Source organism: Equus quagga, chromosome 7 (genome assembly GCF_021613505.1).
Source record: "Equus quagga isolate Etosha38 chromosome 7, UCLA_HA_Equagga_1.0, whole genome shotgun sequence".
Classification (NCBI taxonomy): Eukaryota; Metazoa; Chordata; class Mammalia; order Perissodactyla; family Equidae; genus Equus; species Equus quagga.
In genome coordinates, this window is record NC_060273.1 from 33,297,100 (window position 1) to 33,324,115 (window position 27,016).

At 60.7% G+C, this 27,016-nt stretch overlaps 1 protein-coding gene across 1 annotated transcript; it reads left to right on the top strand.

Annotated features, from left to right (window-relative positions):
- The first annotated feature begins 59 nt into the window (after positions 1 to 59).
- On the top strand, positions 60 to 8,006 carry LOC124242037 (serine/arginine repetitive matrix protein 1-like). The gene is made up of 3 exons (XM_046666523.1): positions 60 to 137; positions 3,085 to 4,154; positions 7,196 to 8,006. The coding sequence occupies exons 1-3, from the start codon at positions 60 to 62 to the stop codon at positions 7,290 to 7,292; spliced, it is 1,245 nt and encodes a 414-aa protein (XP_046522479.1). The 3' UTR covers positions 7,293 to 8,006.
- The last annotated feature ends 19,010 nt before the right edge of the window (positions 8,007 to 27,016 follow it).

The following is a 27,016-nucleotide window of genomic DNA, read 5'->3' on the forward strand; positions in this document are numbered from 1 at the left end:
CCTCCCTTTTCCTCCCCTCCTCCCCCAGCGTCTGGGCTGAGTGATCAAAATAGAGGAAGATGGTTGTCGCCGCAATCCAGGGCTTTGCAAGGCGCGGTTTAATGGGCCGCCTGTCAGCTTCCTGCTCGCAGGAGGAGGTGACAAGCCAAGCGGGCCGGGAAGGGCCTGGGGCCCGGGCCCCCACCTCCCCTGGGGCGCGCCTCCTAGAACGCGCGGTGGAGACGCGAAAACAGACAAGGGCTGCTTTTTCCCTTTCTCCCCCCCCCCCTTTTAAAACAAAGCAGCGATTCATTCCCGCTTCCCGAGCAGCGCGGTTGGGTGGGACGGGCAGGCGAGAAGGCCGTTTTCCTAGTCCCGGCCTGCGGGTCCCTCCCTGAAACGCGGTGTCAGATGGTTACTGATTAATATTTTGGAGAGGCCGCGGCGGCGGGCAGCGGGTGAGTCTCTAATCTTCTAAAAAGGGTTCCTATAGAAACGCGGGCCGGGGCGCGCCCCCCGCTCGGCCCCGGCCCGGGGCTGCGGCGCTTTGCACGGCGCGCCCCTCCCCAAAGCTCTCTTTGCGTGGGCGCTCCCCTCCCCTTCTCCCCCCCCGCCCCAAAAAAATCAGAGCAGAAAAAAAGGATTAGATCGGCTGAGCGCGAACTGACTCCCTCTCGATTCTGACATTTCAGCCTATTAGCATTTCTCCACGGGGCCTTCTGAAACCTATTAAAGTGTAATATTAAAAACCTCTTGGCTGGGGGCCTCTCTCGCCTTCCATCCGCCGCGCCCCCTCCAGGGAGGGCGAGACCGGGAAAAAAAAAAAAAAATCTGTTGAGCTCAGAGGCAGCAGCAGCCAAGCCCAAAAACTGCTTGGCTGGCCGCGGCGGCCGGAGGGGGAGGGGAGCCCCAATCCCCCAGACTTTGTACTTTTATTTTGCGCTTTCAGCAAAATCCTTTCTGGGTTGAGTCGCCGGGAGCTGCCCGCGGCAACCTTCTTGGCTGCGGGCGCGAGGAGTGCGGATGCGGTCAGAGGGACCGCCCTGGGGGCCCCGCACCCCTCTCTCTGCAGCCCCGCAGGGCCCTGTGCCCGGCTAGGCATTACGTACCCTCAAAAGGAAGCTTGGAGGGGCAGAAATCCTTGCCGATCCTGCCTCGGAGAGCAACCGCGGTGATTAGGTTTTAATTAAAACAAGAGAAGCCCGCTCTTTCGCCCCACGATGCGGACTCAGCGTTTTCGCATCGCTCGTTCTATTTTGTTTTTTTTTTTTAAATCCATTTTTAAGGCAACTTTTCTGGAGGGGGAAAAAAATGAGCTAGTTAGCGCCCATTCGTTCTATTTTTCCTTCCTCCACTTTTAGAAAAAGGGGGGTAGGCTTCCAGAGTGAACTGGGGGTGTCTAATTTAATTCCAGTATAAATTTGAGGGGGAAAAAAAAGTTCAGCCTCTTGAGGGCAGTTTCAAGTTGCCCTTCCTGGAGCCGCCTGCGCAGGTTTCTAGGCGGCCCTCTTTTGGAAGCTGGAGCTCCGCGGGGGGAGGAGGGAAGAGTGAGATGGAAAGAAAGGAACGAAAATAGCCGGAGCCGAGGGGAACGAGCGGCGGTGTCCGCGGTTGGAGCAGGGCGCGCAGGTCTCAGTGGCGGCCGGGGCGGTGGGAGGCTCCCGGTGCAGCCCCGGGACGGCCGGGAGCAAAGACGGAGAGGAGAGGGGGGTTAGAGAAAGGAGGTATTGTGTCTGTGTGCATTGGGGGAGGGGGGTGGCCGCAGGAATATAATAAATGCAGTTGGGCTGCGCGGGGCCGCTGGAAGCCGGGGCAGGGGAAGGGGCCGTGCGTGGGGGCGCAGCCCGGGTGGGCGCCGAGCGGCCCCGAGTCTTATCCAGAGGCCTTTGTGGGTTCCCAGTAAACCCTCCCACAGCCGGCCCCCATGGCTTCCCCACCCCCCTGGTTGCCCTCCAGTACTCGGAGCCCAGACTGATCCCCCACTCCATTCTCCCCGCCCTGGATCTGGAATGTTTTTCTTTATTTTAATATAGCTCAAGGAAAAAAAAAATGTATATCTTGAGAGAGTTGCGGTGGGAAATACAAAGGGCTTGAGGGGTGGAAAAAAACAAAAGCCTATTTTTATAAATGTTTAATGTTTTCACCCCTGGATGCTCCAAGACGCCGTAATTGTGACGGCGGGGTATGTGTGCCATAAATCATTTAGTTGCTAATAAAAATTCTGCCTGTTTGCCCTGGATTTGCCAATGGCGTTTGCATTTTCCAAGCGTGCGCCTCGTCGGCGTGGCGAACCGAGCCTGCATTTCATTAGGGCCGAAGTTCGGGGCAGGCGAGGCCCCCTGCCCCAGCCCCCCACCTCGCCCCCCGGCCTTTGTGGGCCCCAGCCCCCTCGCGCCGCCCTCCCTGCGCGCACTCACACCCGCAACCGCGCGAGCCACCCTCCGCTGCCAGAGCCCGGCCGGGGCGCAGGGCCCGGGGACGCGGCGGCGACTCCCGGGTCCCGGCCGCCGGGCGGGGCGCGCAGGACTGGCCCTGCCCGCGCCCTTCCGCGAGCTGCAGCGTGCATGGGGCGCGAACCGACCGCGCCGAGGAGCCACCGGCCCGGGCCGATCTGTGCGCGCCCTGATCTTTGCGCTCTCCTCCGCCCTGCGCCCTGGTGGCCCGCGGTCGCTGGGTAAACAGCGGCCGGGAGCCATCTTGGGGCGGGGGACAGGTCCCCAGCCGAGGGGTGGGCGCAGCCTGGGGTTCTTCGGAGACCCCCGCCTTTCGTAGGGGGCCTCTAGGGCGTCCCTCGCCGGCTCCAGGGTCTGGGAAAACGCCCTCCCCGCTCTGGTGGGCCACGTTTAAACGTGAAAACCAGGCCTGGGCGCCATCTTCCGTCCCCCTCCCCCACATCCTTGTTTACCCGGCGGGATCCGTGGCCAGAAAGAGTGTGTTGACGCAGTGTGTGCATGTGTATGTTTTTGTACTGACTGGGCGGAAAATCGGCTGGAGGGGGGACCTCGCAAGCCTCAGACTGCGCTTCCCGGAGAACCCGCCCAGGCCAGCGCCGCTGTCCGCAGCCAGCCTGGGCCGCCGGGGCCGAGGCCTTTTGTGCGTTTCTAGGTCTCCGGCCTCGTGGACGCGGTCCGACTGACAAAATCCTGCCCCTTTGTTTTAAAACCGAAGGTCAGGCCACCCTTGCGCCCTGCTCTCCCCGGCCGCGCCTTCGTCGCGCGGGCTCAGCCCCCCCCCGAGTCTCGGTCACTTCTGCCCCATTTCAGGACCGAACCCGGCGCTTCCCGGAATCGTAGTGTTGCCGGCCGCGTGGACACGTTCTCCCCTTACGCCTCCCCCAGAAAAAAACCGGCATCCTTCACTAGGTCAGGACACCCGAGCCACCTCCACCCATCGCCCCAAAGCGCCTTTCCCGGTGGGGGCCGAAGTCCCCGCGCTCCACCAGCTTCTCGGGTAGGGGGCCCCGGGCGTTCGTCTGCCACCCGCTCGGGAAGCCTTGGCCAGGTGCTTGAGCGCCAGTTTCCAGGTCCCAGGTCCGGCAACCAGGGAGCTCCCGGCCTGGGCGCCGCTAAAACCCGGAGAGGCCGCGCCCGGGACAGCCAAGCTCGCTATCCCCTTGCTGCGACTGGCTCAGCCACGATTCACTGCCGAGCCGAGGTTTGGCCAGCCCAGCAGAGAGCGGCCTGGACTCGCCAGGGAGACCAGGGACGCGACGCCAGAGCCCCGCACGACACGGGGATCGGGGCGCACGGCGGGCAGAGCAGAGGTGAGGCTCCAGGCCCGGCCCCAGCGGATCCCTGCGCCTCTCGGCTCCGCCTCCGGCCCTGGCCTCTTCCCCTGGCCCGGGTCGGGTCTTCCACTCCACTGTTTGGCTCGGAGAGGACGAAGACGAGCTCGGTGCGCAGGGGGCCTGCAGCGGCCATAAATCACCACGCGGGCCCTCCTTCCCGCAGCTCACGCGCGGGGGCTCGCGGCCGGCTTCGCGTCCCGGGCCGCACCGGGCGCCCTGCTCTCCCGGTCAGCGCCTGGGGGACCCGAGACTGTGCGGGGAACCTGGCCAGCAGTTTCCCCGTTCGCCAAAGACAGGGACCGGCCTCGCCGACTCGGTGCCACCATCATGCATCCTTGCGGTCGCCAGACCCCGAAGCAACCCGGGCCTCACCGGATCGCTGCCTAGGGTAGGTGCCGAATCGGGCACTTACTCCTAGGAAGGCTCGGTGAGGCTGGGCTGGGAGCGCCGCCTCCGCCTGCGCCCAACTCCGATGCCACTTGCATCCTCCAGGGGAGACGCCAGGGTCAGTCAGAGCGGTTTCTCAGAACTCAGCCTGCCACCCCTCTTCGCAGACCCCACCTTAACCCCGCGCCATCGTACTGCCCTTGGAGCTCTCTGCAGGCGCACCATGCAGGGGGGCTTTATTTGCGCAGAGAGGACCAAGCGGGGTGTCTGCGGACGCCGCGCCCGGAGGCAGGGGCTCCTCTGGTTCCCCTCCCCGCGCCAGCCCATCTTCTCCTCCATGCCGAGGACACTCGGGGCTTTTCGCCACCCGGCCCCGGCTCAGCGCCCTGGTTGGCCGCCGGCTTTAGCGCAAATAGCCGAACCATCCGGAAGGCAGGAATCGGTGGGGCGCTGGTGGCGGCATGGTAGCGGCGGCGGTCTTTCTACCCGAACAGGCACGAGGCGCTCGGGGGACTACCCCGAAAAGGGTGCGTTTGCAATAATAACGCTTAATGTCACCAGCGCTCTCTCTTTGCCAGAGGGGCGGGGAACAGGCCCGCGCGGGTGCCCTGCATCAGCCGAGCAGGCCGTGCGCGCGATCGGGGACAACCACCTCCGAACCATCTTTGCACGGGACTTGGGGGGGGGGGGGGGGGGGGGGGGGGGGGTGAGGACAGCGGCGAAAGGAGGAGGCGTCACCCCCGTCCTGGGCGCCTCCGCAGAGCCTCGCCGTGCCAACGGGCCGCGACAGGGACTGTAGGTGAAAGGTTTGCAAACCTCGCTCTGAAACGCCCTCACTCTCGGAGCTTCAGCTCCTTCCTGGAATTTTTAGAAGCACATCGGGAGGGACCGAGGCCTTCCGGCGGGGCCCAGAGGAACCTGAGCGCAGCCCGGGAGTGGAGAGCCGTGGCGGGCCGGCCGCAGCGCCCCAGGAAGCGCCTCGGAAAACAAAGCGCTGCGGTTTCAGCCCAAGGTTAAAGTCCACCGCCAGCGTTTTTCTCCCGGAATCCAAGAGCGATAGCGTTTCTCCAGATAAACCACCCATAAATCAGCTCCGGGGCCGCCCGCCGCAGAGCGCTGCTGACCTTGGGGAATGGTTTTTCTTGCTGGAGCCGCGGAGGACCAGCGTGGGGAGGGGGACCCCAGGCCAGTCCTGCCCCGCTCCGGGGAGGGGTGGGTGAGGGGATGGCCAAGGGCATTTGTGGGCCATTAGTGGACACTTGTGAGCTCAGGGGGGATGGGGCATTGGAGAGGGGGCTGTGGTTATTCGGGGCCCCCAGCGCCGGGTTGCAGGAGATTGGCAGGTTGGGGGAGGCTGACCACGTGCCCCCTGAGGCCTGGGGTGCCTACACTGTGCTAGGCACTGGGGACGAGACCCGGGCATAAACAAGGCCTCTTTGGGGGCCTCTTTTGTCTGGGCGTGCCAGGGTGTGTTGTGCAGAGGAGTTTGTGGGGCCGCGACTAATGGGATTTATGTATGTCAGTGCGGTGACTAATGGAGGGCCTGGCAGCACGTGTGTTTGGGGAGGGGTGTGTCTGCGGGGGAGGGCGCTGCACCTGGGTGGGAGTCGGCCCCCCGGAGGGGCTGCCCGGCCTCCGGGAGGCCCGCTTCTCCTGCTGCCACCGGTCTGCATTGTTCCGGCCTCTGAAGCCTGGCTGGCAGGCCTGTGCCTGCTCAGAGCTCTGGAGCGAATTCCACCGCCAGCCTGGCCCCAAAGGCGCCTCCGTCCCTTCCCACCGCAGCCCCTACAAATCCGGGCTGTGCCACCCCCTTCTGCGGAAGAAGCCCCCCCCCCCCCCTCTGTTTCAGTCTGAAAATTCCTTGTTCTGCAAACAGGCCTCTGCTTTGTGCGGGCCTTGAGGGCCACTAGCTTTGGGACCGTCACATCCATTCAACAGATGAGAAAGCCGAGGGGCAGGAGGGAGGAGGGACCAGCTCACACAGCTCGGAAGTGGCAGCAAGCCCCCTCGGGCGGGGGGCTGGGGGGCACACATGGAGCCCCAGCCTGAGCGATCCTGGGCTAGATAAGGTCAGGGGCCCCACTGTACATCCCACCCTCCGCCCTGCCCTTCCCCGCCCCGCCCATCCGCCCTTCCCCGGGCTTCTCTCCTGCTCTAGCCTGGGGGAGGGTACTGAGGTCAGAGGTCAGTGGGAGTCCACTTGGCTTGGGGCGGGGTGAGGTCAGGCTGACCCAGGGAGCAGCCGGCAGGCATTCTGTGCTGTGGTCAGGAGCTCGGGAGGGCGGGCCCTGGAGCCCGAGGGCAGGAGCTCCCCATGCTGACGTCGAGTCCGGCTCCGGCTGCCTGGAGAATCCCGTTTTCCGGCTGCCTCTGACTCTGCTGGTGTGTGACACACGCACCCCCATCTCCGAGTGACGCTCCACTGTTCTTTCTGCTACACGCACACTCGTTCTGTCCCACACATCTGTGCCCCTATGGTTGAGACACTCGTCAAAAGGGCCCCTCGACCCAGAGACGTGGAGTGAGCTCCCTAAGGGCCACCCAGCCTGGGTGGCAACAAGCAAGCTAGAGAGGTCTCGCCCAGCTCTCCACCTTCCGTGCTCCCCGCTGGTACTCCATGGCCCCGTGGTGGCATCTGGAAAGAGGGACAACAGGGCCTGACCCTCCTTCCCAGGTGTCTTGGGTGCCTCTCACACCCAGGATGTCTCTCTCCATCTCTGTCCCTCTCTCTCTCTCACACACACCACACACGCACGCACACACACACACACACACACACACACGCGCAGTCTCGCTCACTCTCTCTCTTCACCTCCCCCCCTCTTTTTTTTTTTATCCGTATTTGGCATTTTCTTTGAAGCAGAAAATAAAAACATTTCCCCTGGCTACAGCTTCGAAGGCTGTGCTCTCCTTTCTGCCTCTCTCTCGCCCACCCCCGTGTCGGTCCACTTCCAGAGTCAGCGGAAAGTTGAAAACAAACCCTCGGGAATCAGACCGACGGCACAGGCCCCCTTCCCGGGTCCCCCCACTGTCTCCGCACAGGGTCTCTGTCTGTCTCCACCCTGGAGGTGAGCGGGACGCAGCCCCCAGCACGTGCACACACGCACTCGCAGACCTTCTGCAGCCACGGGGAGTCTGAAGAACCTTCTAGAGCCGCTCCTGCCAGAAAGGCCTGCTCACTCCATTCCTGCTGCTGGGAGCGTCTGGGTTTTCCCCACCCTCCCCTGTCCAGCCCTGCTCACCTGGCCCAGCTCCCCCAGGCACTCCTCTGGGAGGTCATTGGTTCTGGATCAAGTAACCCCCAAAATTCATATCGTCAAGTCCTGAACCCCAATACCTCAAAGTAGGAGCTTATTCGGAAATAGGGTTGTTAGAGATGTGATTAGTTAAGACGAGGTCATACTGGTGTGGGGTGGGTCCAGAAGCCAGCGTGACTGGTGTCCTTATAACAAGGGGACACAGAGAGAAGACAGTGTGGACAGACGGGGCAGACGGCCGGCTTGGAGCCAGAGGGAGAGGCCAGGGACAGACCCCTCCCTCGCCGCCCTCAGAAGGACCAACCTTGCCGACACCTTGACCTTGGGCTTCTGGCCTTCGGAGCTGAGGGAGAATAAATTTCTGTTGCTGAAGCCAACGACTTTGCCGTCATTTGTTATGGGGCATAGCAAAGAAGACACCGTCCCAAATTTAAGTGCCCACGAGAGCCAGGCGAGAGCCATAGACAAGCAGAGGGGCAGCATCTGGAGGGGTCAGCAGGGCAAAGCCCAACTCAGGGGTGCTGGGAAGTGGGATAAGCCCTGTGCCCAGGAAGGGGAGGAAAAGCAGAGATGGGTGAGCACGGGGTGATGTCCGCTACAGCTGGAATGTGACATCTCCCGATCCGTGAACCCTGGCGCTTTTTTTAAAACTGTGGCAAAATATACGTAGCATAAAATTTATCATCTTAACCGTTTTTAAGTGCAGGGTTCAGTGGCATTCAGTACATTCCCATTGTTGTGCAACCATCACCACCATCCATTTCCAGAACTTTTCCATCTTCCCAAACTGAAACTCTGTCCCCATGAAACACTTAACTCCCATCCTCCTCCAGCCCCAGCCCTGGCACCAGCCGTTCTTTCTGTGTGTGAATTTGCCTCCTCTGGATCCCACACATAAGTGAAGTCACACAGTATCTGTCGTCTTGTGACTGGCTTATTTCACGTAGCATTGTGTCCTCAAGGTGCGTCCATGTTGGAGCGTGTGTCACCATTTCTTTCCTGTTTAAAGCTGAATAATACTCCATTGCATGGATGGACCACGTTTTGTTTCTCTGCTCATCTGTCAATAGACGCTTGGGCTGCTTCCACCTTTGGGCCGTTGTGAATGGCGCTGCTGTGAAGGAGGAGCTCTCGGAGCCCCTGCTTTCCGCTCTCGGGTGTAAAGCCTCATTCTGTGTTTCGTTTTTGGAGGAACCTGCATACCGTTTTCCCCCATAGCTGTACCATTTTATGTCCCCGCCCGCCATGCTCGAGGGTTCTAATTTCTCCACGTCCTCGCCAACGCGTGTTATCTTGTGGGGGGTTTTTAACAGCCATCCTAATGAGTGTGAGGTGGTGTCCCACTGTGCTCTGGATTTGCATTCTCCTAATGATTAGTGATGGTGAGCATCTCTTCGTGAGCTTATTGCCCATTTGTATGAATTCTTCGGAGAATAGTCTATTTGAGCCCTTTGCCCATTTTTTAATGAGATTGTTTGGGTTTTGGTTTTTTGTGTTCTGTCCTGGGCACCGTTTGTAACACTGTGCTGACCAAAATAAAGCACACGGGTGGGCCACCAGCCAGTCCCCAGTTTGCAAGCCTTACATAGATTCTGCTAGACCACTCCTCATGGCTAATGGTTTCCTGAGGCCACATACCCATTTCCTTGCGTTTCCACTCATGTTTCTGTAGCAAATACTCGCCAGGTCGGGCTCTGTGCTAGGCACTGATAAAATGGTAAACAGAAGGGACCAGAGTCCTCTCTTTGTGGAGCTTACGGTCCAGGTCCGGGCAAGTGGGGCTACAAGTATGGTGAGCACTACCAAGGAGAAAGACAGGCCCGGGAGCAATGGCAGGGGCCAGTCCATGCAGGGCCTCACTGTAAAGGAGGAAAGAGACGTTGTAAGTGGGTGGTACCCAACTCTTTTAAATAAAAGAAATACTGGGTTCCACAACTAGGAAACCCAGAAGTGTAACACCTTCAGGTATGGATGGATCAAGGATATGCACCCCCCCCTTCCCACTCTCTCCCTCCCTCTCAATTCTACTTCCCTTTCCGTTGGCCCCCTTCTCTCCTACAAACATCAATTCCTTCTGTGTGGTGGGATATGGCCAACCTCACGTCTGCAGCAAGAAAGACGCAGTTCCCCAAAGAGACATCGGGAGAGTTGGTAGTAAAAGGAGTAATGCCGAGTAGAAAGCAGACTGCAGGTGAACTGTCTACCCATCAAACTCTCCTCTAAGGGCCAGATCTAATCAGACCTGAGGAATGACTGATGGGTGAGATTTATCACACAGCCTTGCCCAAGAGGCAAACCTTCACCACCGGTGGCTCCACTTGCACCACCGGCCTCAAACCTTTGTGCCTCCTCCCACCCCTCCCCCCTCCTCCTCTCACCCCTCCCCCCTCTTCCTCCCCCATCCCTCTCTCTGTCTCTTAACACTCTGCCCACCCAGGCATGCCAGGTCACAGTTCCAACTCTAGAGGATAAATTGTCACACTGTGGGGCACGGGGCCTGGCTTCCCAAGTAACCGTTGCGACACATTGTATCCTCGGAGGATGGCCACACAATGTCTCCCCGCTACAGTGTGACCTTGATGTTCCTCCCATTGGAAGTGGAACCTTGTGTCTTATAACCAGATGCACAGAAGTGACGCCGTGTGACTTCCAAGGCGAGGTCAGAGAAGGAGATACAGCATCCTCCTTGTGCCCGAGGACGCTCAAGTGTGGACCCCTGAGCTGAGCCACAGGTGGCTGCATGTAGGCAGTCCCACAGAGAGACAGCCCCGAGGAGGTCCCCACCCGCCAGCAGCGGGCACCAATCGCCAGACGCAAAATCGCAGAAGAAGGAAAGGAAGCCTCAGAGCTGCGTGAAGGAGGCCAGGGGCTCTGTGGCTGCCCAGGTCCCATGGGGGTGGCCAGGGTTGGAACTCAGTTTGGTCTGTCCCCGGCCAGGCTGCCCTTGCCGGCAGGAGCTGATCAAATGACCTGGGGAGAGAACGGGCTGGACTGTAGAGCCACCCAGCCAGGGTTCAAGTCCTGGCCCTGCCCCCCACTTGCTGTGTGACATTTGCAAAGTCACTTCCCCTCTCTGAGCCTCAGTTTACCTGTCTGTAAAGTGGGGCTGAACACACCTCCTCTCCTAGGACCAAGTGAGGGTGTGTGTGCCTGTGGCAAATGTGCAGATGGCGGCCGAGGCGCTCGTCTTTCTAAACACTAGCAGGTGTTCCGGGAGCCCCATGGCCGGGGGTGACCGCCGCCTCCCTCCCTCCCTCCACCAGGGGGGGCTGGGTATTGGGCACGTGCTCAGGAAGGAGGGTTTCACAACTGGCCCAGCGCAGGCTGCGGGCAGCCCTGTCCCCAGGCCGCTGCCCCACTGCTTCTGGACCAGGATGGGACCGAAGCCGCTGCCCTGTGGCTGCCGTGACGAATGGCCACCAACACCCGAAAAGACAACAGAAATGCCCTCTCTCACTTTAGGAGGCCAGACGTTCAGCATCAAGGTGTCAGCAGGGCCGGTTCCTTCTCAGGGGAGGGGCTGGGGTGGAGCATCAGCTCCGGGCCTCTCTCCCGGCTCCTGGGGGACCGGCAGTCCTCGGTGTTCCTCAGCTTGAAGCCACATCACCCCAGTCTCTGCCCCCATCGTCACACGGCCATCCTCCCTCAGGGTCTGCTGCACGTGGTCCTCTCCCCTGGGCATGGGTTGGTCTCTGGGTCTTTTCTTTTCTTCTTCTTTTTTTTTTTTTTTTTTGAGGAAGATTAGCCCTGAGCTAACTACTGCCAATCCTCCTCTTTTTTGCTGAGGAAGACTGGCCCTGAGCTAACATCGTGCCCATCTTCCTCTACTTTATATGTGGGATGCCTACCACAACATGGCTTGCCAAGCGGTGCCATGTCCGCACCCGGGATCCGAACTGGCAAACCCCTGGCCGCCGAAGCAGAACGTGTGAACTTAACCGCTGTGCCACCAGGCCGACCCCTCTTCTTTTTTTCTTATGAGGACACTGGCCATGTTGGATTCAAGGCCCACCCTACTCCATTTTAACTAAACAGCAGACTGCAGAGACAACAGTAGTCCCATAAGACGAGTACCTTGCAGCCCAGCGGTGTCGCGGGCTGTCCCATCTAGGTCTGCGTGAGTGCCCTCTGAGATGTCCGCACAACGACCACATCGCCTATGGACGCATTCCTCAGAACGTGTCCCCGTCGTTAGAGGACGCACGACTGTCATGACCTCTGCAATGACCCTACTTCCCAATAAGGCCGCATTCGGAGGGTCCAGAGGTCAGGGCTGGAACATAGCTTTTGGGGGCACACAGTTCACCCTGCAGCCCCGACCCTGCGCCCTGGGCCTCTGCCCCATCCTAGCGAAGCCCCTCCTTCAGGAGGCGTGGGGTCCTCCAGCCCGCCAGGATGCGGAGGAGGAGACTGAGGTCCCATGTAGGGGCCGAGCTCCCCATGGCACCCATTCCCCTGCACGTCCCCTCTCCGGAGGGCCTGCGGTCAGCAGCCACCCTTCCTCAGGAGGGCTCCCTGGTCAGGCACAGGGTAGGCGGGCGGATCGGGAAGTGAGGTTCCCACCCCCCCATCCTAACCCCCCCCCCCCCCCCGGCAGCCCTCCCCAGCGACTGACTGGATAGAAAGGTCACCTGCTCCCTACCTTGCTCTCTGCCGTCTCTGGGGGTCCCCAGCAGGGCTGCCCACAGTGCCTGTTGGCCTGATGACACGCCAGGGTCTGGCTGGGTTCCTTGCCTGTCTCTGCCCTACCTCCCTAGGTCACCCCCCAAATTAACGACCTGTACTCACAGCCTGGTCGTGAGGATCTCCCCCTGGGCGTCCCCTACGGCCAGCTCTTGCTGACCCTCTCCAGCCACATCATCTCTGACGGCGGGCCCCCAACAGAGGGCCGGGGGACTCCCCTCCCCAGGGAGGCCAGTAGGGGCTCAGAAGGACTGCCTCTGTCCGTGTCACCCGGGCTGCCGCTGGCAGAGCAGGGGCTGGAACCTGAGAGCGCCTGGCCCAGGGGGCCTCCTTTCCCGGTCTGTCTGGGTGTGGGGCAGGGTGACAGCACCGCCGTGTCATGGGCCGTGCATCCAGGGGGCTGCCTCTCCGTCTCAAGGGGGTGGATGGAGCCTGGGGAAACAGGGGCCCAGACAGGAGAAGTGGCTTGTCCCAGGTCATGCAGCCCAATGGTGACGGAGAAGGGACTTCAGCTCAGATGCTCTGACGGTGCTGTTCCCTCCCAGGGGCCCCTGTCCCCTCTCTGACAAGGGTTCCTACGTGTCTGTCACCCCCACAAGCCTGCAGGGCTGTCTGGGTCTGCTCGGGCTGCCACAGCTGAGATGGGGCAGCTTGAACAACAGACATTTACTCCCCACAGATCTGGAGGCTGGAAGCCCAAGATCAAGGCGCCGGCAGGTTCCACGGCTGGTGAGGCCCCGCTTCCTGGTTCATAGGTTTCCCGGTTTTTGGCTGTGTCCTCATGTGACGGAGGCGGGAGGGAGCTCTCTGAGGTCTCTTTTATGAGGGCACGCACCCCACTCATGAGGGCTCCACCCTTATGACTTAATCACCTTCCAAAGGCCCCGCCTCCGGACACCACCCCCTTCGGGGTTAGGATCTCAATGTATGAATTTGCGGGAGGGACACAAGCATTCAGTCCGTGATACACCCACACCAAAGGCTCCTTCGCTTTTTTATCACTCTCTTGGCCACACCCAGCCCAGTGGACCTCGGTGAATGTCCACTCAATGAATGAATCAAGTGACATCATTTTGGTAGGGTTTTCAAGGATGCATAGAAGTTTGCTAGGCAGGGACATCACGGACAGGCATTCCAGGCTGGAAGAACAGCCTGTGCTAAGGCCTGGAGGCCTGCCAGCAAGTGGCATGCTGGGCCTGGAGGAGGAGAGAGAGCCAGCAAAGCCTCGCATCCCAGTGACGGGCTGCCCTGGGCTGCCCATGGCGGCCGCTGACCTCCTCCCTGTGAGCCGGGGCCTGTGCAGCCTCCAGGAGGAGTGAGGCCCCAGCACCTCTGCCCACAGGAGCCCGGTTCGCATGCTTTTAGGCATCTCTTTTCCCCTTCACGCCTGGGCGGGTTGAGTGGTGTTTATTCAAATTTTCATTTTATTGGTGTTTTCGTTGAAAGCACAGGAATTATTCAAGGCTGGTTTCGGTTCTCTTCTGGCGACGACCGCATCTTCGTACTCAAGGCACAGATTACAGGTCAGCTCAATTCGCCAGCGGCCGGAGGCTGCCTCCAAGCACCGAGCAGGACGGGAGGGATGCTCTGCAAGCCGCGTCCGGCTGGAGGCGGCGGAGGCCTGAACGGGTCATGGTCCCCGAAGTCACTAGAGACAGGGGACGTGGATGGAATATAAGAGGGGAGATCGACAGTCAATCCCACCTCTGTCCCTTTCCGCCTGTGACCCCGGTCAGCTCAGTCTTCTCATCTGTGACATGGGCGTTGACACGAGTGTTCAGCATGGGAACCCACCCCCGTCGTCTTCCACTGGTGCTGTCACCCGCGGCCTGGCTGGGCCGGGCACAGTGGGAGCCTCTGCAGGGCCCAGGGAAGGGGCATGGCGGTGCCGAAGGACACGAGAAATGGAAAGAGAGGGTTCAGCCACTCTGGCCTCCCAGGGGCGGCGATGTGAGAACACGGCCCCAAGATCCTTTGACGCTCCTCCTGTGGAAAGGTGGGGTTCCCGTCCCCTCCCCTTGATGCTGGCCTCCATGGCAGAAGGTGACGGAGTCGACAGTCCTCCCAGAACTGCCAGCTCCTGCTTTTTGCCTCTTGGGTGCTCCCTCTTGGAACCCAGCCGCCATGCTGCGAGGAAGCCCAGAGGTCCCGAGGACAGGCCCGCGTGGAAGGCCCGGTTGTGCATGTGTGTGTGTGTGTGTGAGCTCCTCAGAAAAGGGCATCCAGCCCCAGTAGGTGCCCCAGCAGATGCCACGTGGAGCAGGGGTGAGCTGACCCTGCCAAGATCGGCCCAAATTGCAGATTCACAAGCAAATAAATAATTGTCGTCATTGTGAGCCAGGAGCATTGGGGTGGTGTGTTACACGGCAATAGGTGACTAAAACGCAAGGTTCAGCTGAAAAGAGTTTCTGAGAACATGCTTCAGGGACCTCCCATGGGAGGTCCAGCAGTCACACACACGTCCCAAACCTGCCCCCATGAGCACCACTGCAGTGGTAGCTGGTACATTTTCTTTTCTTTTTTTTAAAGTTAATTTAATTGCTTTTTTCTTTTGAAGAAGAAGATTAGCCCTGAGCTAACATCTGCTGCCAATCCTCCTCTTTTTTTTTTTGCTGAAGAAGACTGGTTCCAAGCTAACATCCGTGCCCACCTTCCTCTACTTTATATGTAGGGTGCCTGCCACAGCATGGCGTGCCAAGCAGTGCCATGTCTGCACCCGGGATCCCAACCGGCAAACCCCGGGCCGCCGAAGCGGAACGTGCACACTTAACCGCTGCGCCACCGGGCGGGCCCAGCTGGTGAATTTTCAACAACAGGTTCTCGGGGGTGGACGGGAGGGAAGCCCTGATTTGTAGCATCCACCGGTCTCTGTGGTGTAAATAGTCCCGCCTTCGAGCTGCCACTGGACGCAGAGTTGGGAAGGGCCGGGCAGTGACGCGCCATCATATACTATTTCTACTGTACGGATACAATCAACATAAACAGCCTCGAAAGCGTAGACGAGACTAAACTGTGGGAAAATAATTCGGAAATGGTGAGGTTTGAGTCTTTCCCGCCTTTGTTTTCCATATAGTTCATTTAACGTTAAGTTTTTATCATCTAATGTTTAATAACAGCCGCGTTTGGCAACCTGTTTACAAGATTCCTGAAAATTCCAGGCGGCTCTCCCAAGCTGGTGGGAGCCCGTTCCCGCACAGCCCTGGGTGGGGGCTGTTCAGCCACTTGCAGGACAGACCCAGCCCCGTCTCCCGAGCTTGCAGCTCAGTGAGGCGTCTTGAGTTTCATTAAACCCAGATTCCCCCAGACAGAGGGCAGGGGGTGGGCGATGGAACCGGCCGTCGGTTTGCCTCAGGTCCCCACTTAGGTGTAGGAATGCCCCTTCCACAGGGTCCAGCCCCGAGGACCAGGCCCCCTATCCAGAGAGCTCCGTGGGGACAGGCGAGGAAGAGGAACCAGCAGGCTCCATGCTGTCTGAGGCTTCTCCTAGGAAGATTTGAGCCTTGGGGTGACGAGGCTGGGGGGCTGGAACCCTCCGGAGTCTCCTTCACTCACACGTCTGGTGGCGGACGCTGGCCGTTGGCTGGGACCTCAGCCAGAGCTGTGGGCTGAAACACCTACGTGGCCTCTCCGTGTGGCGGGGGCTTCCTCGCAGCGTGGCGGTCTCAGCTCTCCCATGGAAGTTCAAGGTCCCAAAAGCGAGCATCTCGGAACGAAGCTGGACCACCTTTTCTGACGGCCTCACCTCGTGTGATGGCTGAGCTCTGTCTCCCCAAATTTATATACTGAACAGCTCACCCCGGCACCTCAGCAGGCAGCCGTATTGGGAAACAGGGTCTTTACAGATGCAACTCGTTCAGAGGAGTCGTCCTGGAGTAGCGTGGACCCCTAATTCAATATGACCGACGTCCTTGTGAAAAGGGGAAATTCGGACGCAGAGACAGACACACACAAAGGAAGAGAGTGGAGGTGAAAGCAAAGATCAGAAGGATGCTTCCAAAAGCATCAAAAGCATCCTCCCTTCCTACGTGGTCCTCCCTTCTAGATTCTTCTAGAATCTTGCCATGCCTCCAATCGAGAGGTGGGATCCTTGCCCCCTCCTCTGGAATCTGGGTTTCTGGCTTGCTCGTACAAGTGGAATAACCCATTGAGTGACTTCTATGGCGGCTGCTGCCTTGTTCTCTGGGACACCACCTGTTGAGTCCTGAGCCGCCATGAGGACATCCCACACCCTGCGGCCGCCATGTTGTGAGGAAGCCAAGGCCACACAGAGAGGCCACAAGTAGGCGTCCTCCTCAACAGCCCCAGGTGTCTTCCCAGCCAGCTGCCAGACGTGTGTGGGAAAATGCTTTCATGTGGTTCTCATCACCCCAGCCTTTTTTTTTTTTTTTTGAGGAAGATTAGCCCTGAGCTAACATCTGCTGCCAATCCTCCTCTTTTTGCTGAGGAAGACTGGCCCTGAGCTCACATCCATGCCCATCTTCCTCTACTTTATATGTGGGACTCCTACCACAGCATGGCTTGACGAGCGGTGCCATGTCCATGCCCAGGATCTGAACCGGCGAACCCTGGGCTGCCGATGTGGAACGTGCGCACGTGACCGCTGCGCCACGGGGCCGGCCCCTCACCCCAGCCTTTGAGTCATCCCAGGTGAGGCCCCAGTCATCAAGGACGGGAAACAAGTCATCTCCACCGTGCTCTTCCCAAACGTTGGGCCCAGAGAATCCACGAGTGGAATAAAATGGTGGCTTTCAGGCCCAAGGTGCGGGGTCATTTGTACGAAGCAGAGCATGTCGGGAGCTGCTCAGCAAACACAAGCATTTCTCACCCTCCTGTCCCAGCACTGTCCCTTCTCCCGTCCCCCCTCCCCATCAGTCCCAGCCACCACCCCACCGTGTGGCTCTGTCGCCAGTGCCTCCACGTCGTAGGGGGTTCAGGCTGCCGTCCCCAGAACTGCTCTCTAGGGCTCTCAGCTCCCGGGTGTGCCAGGCCGAGGACAGGGATGAGGGTGGGGCGGAGGTGGAGTCGCCCCTCTCTTGGGGTCCGCTCACAGCAGGTCACAGAGCCACCCTCGGCGTCACCATTGGCCTCCACCGGCTGCCCAGCGCCCCGTCCACCAGGCTCCTCAAGCCAAGTGCTTCCCAGGGTGCCCAGTGGGACTCGCGACTCCGCCGCCCGCGTGCGAGGAGCTGCGCTGGGGTCCCGCGCCCTCCGCCAGCCCTGCCTGGGCCTGCCTGCGCCACCAGGACCCACACCCAGCTTGTTTGGATGTAGGGACGGTGGAGCTCAGGGACCCAACCCTCCCTCGGGGAACGGGGACATCAGGCCGCTCCTGACACATCCCATCCTCAGCCTCAATTATTCGTTCAACAGGCCATCGCGAACCATACGGCTGGCGCGGCCGCTGGAGGCACACGGGCACACACCGATGTCCCTGCCCTCGGGGAGCTCCCAGCTCGGGGGAGACAGAGCTGAAGCAGATGCTGTGGGGATGATACGGAGAAGGCCAGCCGGTCCTCGGGGTCTGCAGGAAAAGCCCCAAACAACCTGGGGTGCCGACAGCAGGGGCATCCCAGGGCGGGGGCGGGGCAGGGGAGACAGAAGGGAGGGCTTTAAAATTGTGTTTGTTTTCAGTTAGGGAACGTCACCCACGCTTCTATGAAAGCTTCCAACCAGAGGATGTGGAATAAGGGGAATCCCAGTGTCACAACAGGTCGCGGGGTGGCCCTCACTCATCTTTCTCTCGGCCTAGACCTGCAGACGGGTGTGTGGGTTTGTTCCCGGCTTGCTGGGCCTCCAAAACGGAGCAGGAACGTCTTTATTTTTCCTGTGGGTTTTTTTTTTTTTGGCATGGTTACTTTTTTTTTTTTTTCAAAGATTGGCACCTGAGCTGACATCTGGTGTCAATCTTTCTTTTTCCGGTTTTTTTCTTCTTCTCCCGAAAGCCCCCCAATACACAGTTGTGTATTTTTAGTTGTGGGTCCTCCTAGTTGTGGCATGTGGGACGCCACCTCAGCATGGCTTGATGAGCAGTGCCATGACCGCGCCCAGGATTCGAACCGGTGAAACCCTGGGCCACCAAAGCGGAGCACGCAACTTAACCACTCGGCCACGGGGCCAGCCCCTAGCAGGAACATCTTTACCTGTCTGCATGTCCAGAGCCACCTCCTTCTTTTTCCCAAGCCCCTCGTACTGGTCTGCTCAGGCTGCTGTAACAAACACCACGCACAGGGGCAGCTTAAATGACAGACGTTTCTTTCTCCCGGTTCTGGAGGCAGAAAGTCCGAGACGGAGGTGTGGGCAGGGCTGCCGCCTCCTGAGGCCTCATTCCTGGGCGTGGAGACGTTCGTCCTCTCCCCGTGTCCTCACCTGCTTGTCCCTCTGCGTGTCTGTGTCCTCATCTCTTCTTATAGGACCCCGGTCCTGCTGGATTGGGGCCCCACCCCAGAGACCTCACTACCTTCATCGCCTCTTTATGGGCCCAGACTGCAGAGCGGGGACGCAGAGGGGCAGGGAGGGGAGGGAGGGGGGGGGGGGGGGGGGGGGGGGGGCAACGGCGGAGGGGGGGGGGGGGGGGGGGGGGCTCTTGAGAAACCTCCCATGGGGAAGCAGCTCCTTGCTGGGTTGAAGAGCAGCCCCCCCCAAAATTCATGTCTGCGGGACCTCAGAACATGCCCTCATTTGGAAACAGGGTCTTTGTAAACGTTGTTAAAAGGGTTACAATTAAAATGTGGTTGAGATGAGGTCACCCCGGGTACTCGCTTTGGGGTAATATGTTAGGGCGGCCCCAGGAGACTAGCTGGACCCGCCCTCGGGGACCCTCCCGTCCCCTTCCTGGCTCACATATTCACCCAGCTCCTCCTCCGTTGTTCACGGGACCCGACCCTCGGGAGGAGCTCAGCATCCGGCTGGAGGTAGGCGGGGACCCAGCCAACTGAAGAACAGGTGTCCAGTGTAGACGGCCACCAACACGTGGGGTAGGCATTCTCTTGGGCCACTGACAGTTTAAAAACATGCCCAGGGGCCGGCCCGGTGGCACAGCGGTTAAGTTCGCACGTTCTGCTTCGGCGGCCTGGGGTTCGCCGGTTCGGATCCTGGGTGTAGACATGGCACCACTTGGCACACCATGCTGTGGCAGGCATCCCACATATAAAGTAGAGGAAAATGGGCACGGATGTGAGCTCAGGGCCAGTCTTCCTCAGCAAAAAGAGGAGGATTGGCAGTAGTTAGCTCAGGGCTAATCTTCCTCAAAAAACAAGAAACAAAAAAACCAGAAACGTGCCCGTGCATTCTTTACACACCCCAGCATGAGGCCGTGTCTGAGTCCCCTCCCTTTGGTCCAGGGCAGGCCAGGCCTGTGACTGCTTCGACCCAAAGAATAGGGCAGAGGTGTCACCTGTGATGTCCGAGGCTAGGTCACGGAAGGCTTCAGCTTCCACCTGGCTCTCGGCGCACTCAAGGGCAGGCCAGCCACAGCAGGGGCCACCGGGCTGCAGGTGTCCTGGCCGAGAGCCCCATGGAGCCCCCCTGCCCCCACCGCCTACGCCAGCATCACCTGCCAGCCCAGAGTCTTTCCAGACCCCAGGCCAGCTGAGTTCTCAAGTGACTGCAGCGCCTGGGGACATCTGACCGTCACCGCATGAGGGACCCCAGGTGGGGACCGCCTGGCTGAGCATCTTCCTGATTTCCTGACCCGCAAAATCCTGGGCTAAATAAAGATGGTGCTAAGCTGCTATGTTTAGGAGCAGCTGGTTGCAGAGAAATGGTAACCAGAATGGCCACCGCGCTCTTTTGGGGCCGCCTGGATGTCGGTATGCAAGCATCGTGCCGAGAACCCAGGCCTTCCCAAAGCATGGCAGACACCGCGCACGGACGTGGGTGCACACACACATACATGCGTACACACGCACACGCCCTGCTTCCCCCAGAAGCCAGTGGAGGTCGCCCCAGGCTCCAGAGCCGCCCCGGCCCCTGCCCAGGCCCCCTCCGCCCAGCCCACCCTCCACACCTGGGTGGGTGTCCGGGGGCTGTCGTCTTGAAGTCCCATCCGCTGGCCGGCCTCACTCTCTCACAGTCTGGAGGCCAGAATTCTGAGATCGAGGGGCCACGGGCTCCCCCCGAAACCTGCAGGGGGCCCTTCCTCGCCTCTCTCCCCGTATAAAGACACCCGTCCTGTTGGCTGCGGGCCCACCTTAATGAGCTCCTCTTAACTCGGTTACACCTGCCAACACCTATTTCCAAATAAGGTCGTACCTGTGAACGGTATCAGGGGATCGGGACTTCGACACGTCTTTTTTGGGGAAGGGAGACACTGTTCTACCCACAATGGTATTCTTCGGGCGGGTCTGAGTTCAGGCTTCCCCTCCTCCGTGGGCATCTCCTCCGGCCCCTCGTTGCCCCGTCCCAGCCTGGACACCTGTGGCCCCTGCCCAGTGGTGGGCGTCTTAGGGCTGGGATGGTCGCATTCCTCGGGGCGTCCCAGGTGTCCGAGATGAAGTGCCCCTGGGGGGAGTGACCTCTCAGGTCCTCAAGTGGGTGCGGCTGCCACACGCAGGAAGGACCAAGGACGCCCCTGCAGGAGGTGAACCCCAGCCTCCACCCAGGACGACAGGCGGCACGTGGGGTCCAAGCAAAGCAATGGTTAAATTCTAAAGACTCCCGGGCCAGTTTTGTGGGGAGCTGTTGGCCCAAGCCCCTCGCCCTGCCACCACCTGGGCCCTCCCCAGGACCCCGGACCTCCCGGTAGCGAAAGGATGGACGCCTGGGCCAGCAGGGGCCGAGGGGGCACGGCCAGGCTCTGTCTCCTCTGACTGGTTACTGCTGGTTGTAAATCTGGTGACTGTCACCCTTGATCCTCACCCAGACACGCTGGCCCCACGCTGGGGCTGGACTCAGACAGGGAGTGGGACACGGGCTGAGCCCTGGCGAACGGGTGGAGTGCATGAGAACAGGCACATGGGGCCCGAGGCGGGTCGTGTCCACGCTGAGCAGATGCAGGCAGCTGGTTAAGCAAAAGAAAGAAGCGATAGAGGCCAGAGGAGCTGTGCTCACCCAGAGGGCATTACCAGGTCCTCCAAGGCCCCCCCCAAGGGGGAGAGAAGGCTACATGAGCTCTGGGGCAGGAGAACTGCCCTCCAGTCCTGTCTCCACTGCTTGCTGGCTCACCAGGTGGCCTGCGGCAGCCCCACCCTCTCTGAGCCGCTTGTTATCCGTGGCGATGCTTTCAGCCACAAGTGACAGAAAACCTGACTAAGGATGATTTAAGCAAAAAAGGCTCTGTCTTCATATCACAAGAATCCTAGATTAGGAGAACTGAGGTAGGAGAATTCAGCAGCTTATTCACCTCAGCCTTTAATGCTGCTGTCTTAGCGTTGTGCCTCATGATCACAATATGGCTGCTGAAGCTCCAGACATTCTCTCCCATACGCCCTTGTCCTCACCATTTCAGTGTACGTTGGCCCAGTTGAACAGCTAATTGCCAGTATCAGCACTTCTCTGTCTGAAGGCTTTCTCACCACCCAGAGCCTGGTTGCCATTCTCAAGGTGGGTGGGGACTAACACCCAGGGGCGGCCCTCCATGGTCACCGATGGGAGTTGGTGGATCAGTCGCCCTTGGGTGGCAGAGCTCGGAGGTGTGTGCCCTTCCTTGTCTCCCCAGGGCCCCCTGGGCTTGTGCTCTGGCTGCCCACGGCAGCCACCTGCTCACTAACACATCTTTTCTTGGCTCCTTCCCATTCGTGCTTTACTCTCCACCTCCCTGCAGCGGGTTCCTCGCTCGCCCCGAAATACTTGTGTCAGGGGCCGCCTCTGGGGCAAAGACGTCTAAGACAGGAAGGCAGGAGCGAAGCTTCTCCTTCCTTTTATTGGGGAGGAAAACCTTCCTGCCACTTCGCCTCGCGCATCATCGGCCCCAAGGGGGGTCAGGTGGCCGCACCACCCCCGGCCGCTGGTCGGGGCATCTGCCCTTCCTGACTGTGTCCGTCGGGCCCTGGCTCGGCCCCTGCCCTGAAGAATTGCCCCGGCCGCCTCTGGACGATTCGGTGGGCCACAGTCTGCGAGCTGGCCCCGCAAAGGGCGGCGGGGCTACTGGCCACCGAGCCGGGTGGCCCGTGCTTAACGGCCCTGCCATAGCTCCCCTGGGGACTTGGTTTCCTCGTCTGCAAAATGGGACTGCAGACACCACCCCTGGGAGGGGAGGTGCCTTCCCTTGGCGGGCGGGCAGGAAGGCTGCTGAAGTGCGGTGATGTGACGGAGGGCCGCAGGCCTGGGGACGCGGCCTGGCACCGCGCTCGCCCATGTGGACGCACGTCTGCCCTGCCTTCCTTCCCTCTCTGCCCTCCTCGTGGCCCCCAGGGGGCAGCTGAGCCTGGCTGCAGCAGCTGACCTGACTTCAATGCCTGCTTGCTTCTTCCTCCCGCTGCCCACCCGCCCCCCACCTCTCTGAGAGCTCCGTGGGGCCCTGGGGACAAGGCGAACTTAGGAGGGTGGAAGGAAGGGCAGGAAGGAAATGGACACACATGGAGCAGCTCCAGCAGGCCGGCCCCCATGAAGCTCATCAAATGCACCCCCCCCAGGTCCCCCCAGCCACCAGGCCACCAATTCTGGACAAGGGACCAGGTGGTGGGGAGGAAGCACCTGGCTCGACCAGGTCAGACCCCGTCTGTGCAGCCTCCCCCGGCCCCCCACTCAGAGGAGCAGAGACGGGACCTGATGCTCAGTAACGCTCAAAATTCCGTTGCTTAAAATCCAGCTCTTGGTCCAGAGCTGGAACCAGGGGTGACAGGCCACCCTGGGGAGCCGGTGGGGAGGGGGAGCCGGGCTGTGCTGCCAGGAAGGTGTCCCAGGGGGCAGTGAAAGGGGCCCAAGGGTGGAAGGGCCTGGGGCGGTCCTCCCTCTAGAGACGCCTTCAGCCACTGCCTGGAGCCTGGAATCCAGCCCGCCCGGGCCTGCAGCTCCGCCGGCCGGTCACTCACAGCCCTGGGCCCCACAGGCCCCGCCATAGGGTGGACACGAGCAGGGGCCACCTGGGTAAAGGACACCGCGGCCAGTGCTGCACTCAGCACGCACGCGCAGAGTCCTACTCTCACCTGGGGAGCAGGGGGTACAGCGCTGAGCAGGACCCACGTGTCCCTTGTCCCACAGGGCTGTGGTCTGTGGGGAGGAGCCGCAGGACAGTCACAGGGCAGCTGTGTCCATGGACACCTGACATCCCCCAACCCCGTGCCTCGAGGGCTCCCCACGCGCCACCCGCTGCCCAGGCAGGGGCAGAGGCTGCCCGGGCACAGGCAGGCCGGTGAGAGGGAGGGGCCGGTCGAGGCCACGGCAGGCGGAGTATCCAGGCCAAGTGTCCTTTCTCCAAAAGAGGCCACACAGCAGGTGGGCGGCCCTAGTCCCTGACCATGTCCCTGAGTCCCTGTGCGCTCTGGCCCCCTGGGGCTCACCGGCCAGGCTCTGAGGCCCTCCGAGTCCCCCTGGCCTGTCACCCGGTGCTCCAGTGGTCCGGCTGGGTGGGCAGTGGGAGCCACAGCGGGTCTTGGGGGAATGGCTCGGTCTTCTCTGTTCCAGGCTCTGGGACGGTTCATTAAGGGGACACTGGCCAGGGGGCAGCGGGAGAAGCCAGGCCAGGTGAGGCTGCACGCTGAGGCCCGCCGGGCCCTCCTGGGCCAGCCGGCACTGCCTCAGATCTCGTTCTGCCATACGGGCGGACGACGCGACCACAGTAACCCAAGGGCAGGCCTCTGACACGGGTGAGGTGTCAGAGGATCGAAGGTCAGACTCAGAGGCAGAAGGTGGATAGAGGGTGCCCGGGGCTGGGGGCAGGCTGGGGGTTAGTGTCGAAGGGGGCCGAGTTTCAGTTTGGGAAGATGGGAACGTTCTGGAGATGGACGGTGGTGACAGCTACACAGCAATGTGAATGTACCAACGCCACTGAAATGCACACTTAACTGTGGCTGAAACGGTAAATTGCACGTTATGCATATTTTACCACGATTTTTTTAAATGCAAAAGAAAAGGGTCTGGGGGGGCGCTGACAGTGCACCGGCACTTTGCCCGACAGCCGCAGGGTGCTGCACCTCCCCAGCACCCCAACACATCCCATAATACCCCGCGGATCCATGGCCAGCAGCCCGGACACACGCCAGCCCCGTCAATGTCCGTCACCGTGGCAGCTTCCAGACGCGGCCTCCGTCGCCGGCCCCTGCCCGATTGTCCCCCACTCCCGGCGGGCCCCACAGGGTGGTGGGGGACAGGCTTAGCTCCCGCAGGAATCCGCGGGCCTGCAACAGGCCCCGTGGGGTGTTTAATTCGGCTCCCTCCTCTTGGACCCACGTTGTCCCTAGAGACCTAATCCTTTCTGGGGATTGAAAAGCATCCGACTTGCCAAGGAAGAGGCCGGCTCCTGGCCTGAGGCGATGCCAGCTTTCCATTTTAATTGGGACCATTTTTAGCCCTGAGCGGGAGGCCCCAAATTCCCCGGGCGTCTCCTGCGGTGCCCACAGGAACGATGGATGTGTGCCCGCCCTGGGCCCAGGGCTCCCCGGACCCCATCCCCGAGCCCATTCCACAGGCAGGCCATGGGGGGGCCCTCCACCACAGTGGGTCCCCTCTGGAGCGGCTCTGGATGGGCAGGGGGCCCTCCGCCCTCCCAGAGCCCACCTGAAGTGTTGCCAACCGCTGATTATGTAAAATGCCTGATCCCAGACCGCACTCAGTGCCAGTGGGACCCACCCACCTGGCTTGCCCAGTACTGTCCCACTTTGTGAGGGACTGAACATCTCGTGTCCGGGGACCCTCCCAGCCCCAGGCAGTTGCTCACCCTGCCGCCCACAGCCAAGTGGTGTAGCCGGTTGAGAGGTGTCCCCCCAAAAGATGTGTCCACCTGGAACCTCAAAATGTGACCTTATTTGGAAATAGGGTCTCTGAAGATATAATTAAGGTAAGGATCTCAAGATGCATCATCCTGGATTACAGTGGGCCTCAAGTGCAATGACGAGCGTGCTTATAAGAGAGAAGACACACACACACACACACACGCACACACACACACATGACTCAGTGGGGGGCATCGGGAGGGGACCCCAGCGCCACCCCTGCCCTGGCCCGAGGGCTCCCCGGGGCTGAGCTCCCACTGCTCCGCCAGTGCTGGGCACGGACTCTGTTTTCCGTCAACAGTTTTTTGAACGGAATTTCATTTTTCTCACCCAAGGAAGGAGTCTGGAAGAGAACGCCCAGACTCTCGGGGTGGGGAGTGTTGGGGGAGAAGGGATGTTTTGTGGCTTGTTGAGGGTTTTTTTCCTTTTTTTCTGGCATTATCTGTCCTTCTGACATTCCTCTAATGAACATGGGGACGATGGCCTCTGAAAGCGGGTTCCTGCCCCCCGGGGGGCTCTGAGACCGGGGAGACGGGGCAGGGCGGCACAGAGGGGACATGGGAGAATCCCCCGGGCCTGGTGGGCAGGACGTGGCACCCCCGAGGTGGGCCTTTCCAGGGTCCCCTCCCGGCCTTCCCACCAGAGCGTGGCCAGGAGGGGGTGCTTAGGGCCCTCCCCAGGGCTACCCCTGGGCCCACCCCCAGCCCCCGAGAGGATGCTCTGGGAACAGGTCACTGGAGCCCCACATCCTTGGGAGTTTCCAAAAACAAACCATCTTTCCAGAGCAGCCGCCCTGGACCGCCTGCCCTGCGAGGGCTCCTGGCGCAGGCTGTCCCTTCCGGCCATCCACTCTGCTGAAGAGGAAACAGCTCAGGGAGACACAGACATGGGCCTGCCTGCTGCCCCACCCCGGGGAGGCCCTCCTGGACCACCCAGTCCTACGCAGCTACCCGCCCCCCCAACAGCACCCAGCACCTCCCCACCCAATGGCCCGCTTGCTCGGCCCTCTGCAGCCACCCACGTTCTCCACTCGTCGGCAGGGCTGGCTACATCTTTCCTCTTCGGAGGTGGCCTCTCTGTGCAGACCTGCTCATTCACCTCAGCAACTCGGCCCCCTGGTGGGACAGACACAGCTGGTGTCCCGCCCGACGCCCTGGCTGACAGCTGCACCCGCTCCTGCTTCCCTGAGTCTTGGCTGCTGACGGCTCACAGCTGCCGCCTTCTCCCAAAATCGCCCTCTGCTGAGGGGACCCGGCTGTCCTGAGAGGTGACACAGTCTCACTGCCCACCCCGAGCTGAGGCAGCCCGCAGACAGCATCATGGGGCTGACCGTGTGCCACACCCACCCAAGGAGCTGGGTTGAGGTCCTAACCCCGGTACCCGTGGATGGGACATATTGGGAAACAGGGTCCCTGCGGATCATCAAGTTAAGATGAGGCCATTCGGGTGGGCCCTCCTCCGATAGGACAGGTGTCTGGAGAAGGAAGAGAAGCAGGAGGCTACGTGGTGATGGAGGCAGAGAGTGGAGTGACGGAGCTGTGAGCCAGGAGCGCCCCCAGAAGCTGGGAGGCAAAGGAGGGATTCTCGCCTACAGGTTGCAGAGGGGGCACGGCCTGTGGACCCCTTGCTCTCAGGCTTCCAGCCCCAGAGCGGTGAGACAGGTGTCTGTTGTGTTAAGATGCCCAGGGTGTGGGCCTTGGTTATAGCAGCGCCAGGAAACTCACACAGCCAATGAGGGACTAATGTGGGTTTCAGAAGGCTGGCCCCCGGCCTCGAGGGGGAGACGACTCTGAGACGACTTCCCGGCTGAAGACGGACGGCTCCAGCCGAGGTCACGTCCTTGCTGGGCATTTCACCTGCCCTGCGTGCTCCCTCACTGCCTGAAAGGCTTTTCCGGAGAGCCCTGCCTCCATGGCGCCCTTGCACAAAAATCCCTGTCTCGGGCTCTGACCTAAGACAGTAGACATCAGTCAGTGTTGAATGGATGGATGGATGGATGGATGGGTGGATGGGTGGATGGATGGGTGGATGGGTGGATGGGTGGACGGGTGGAT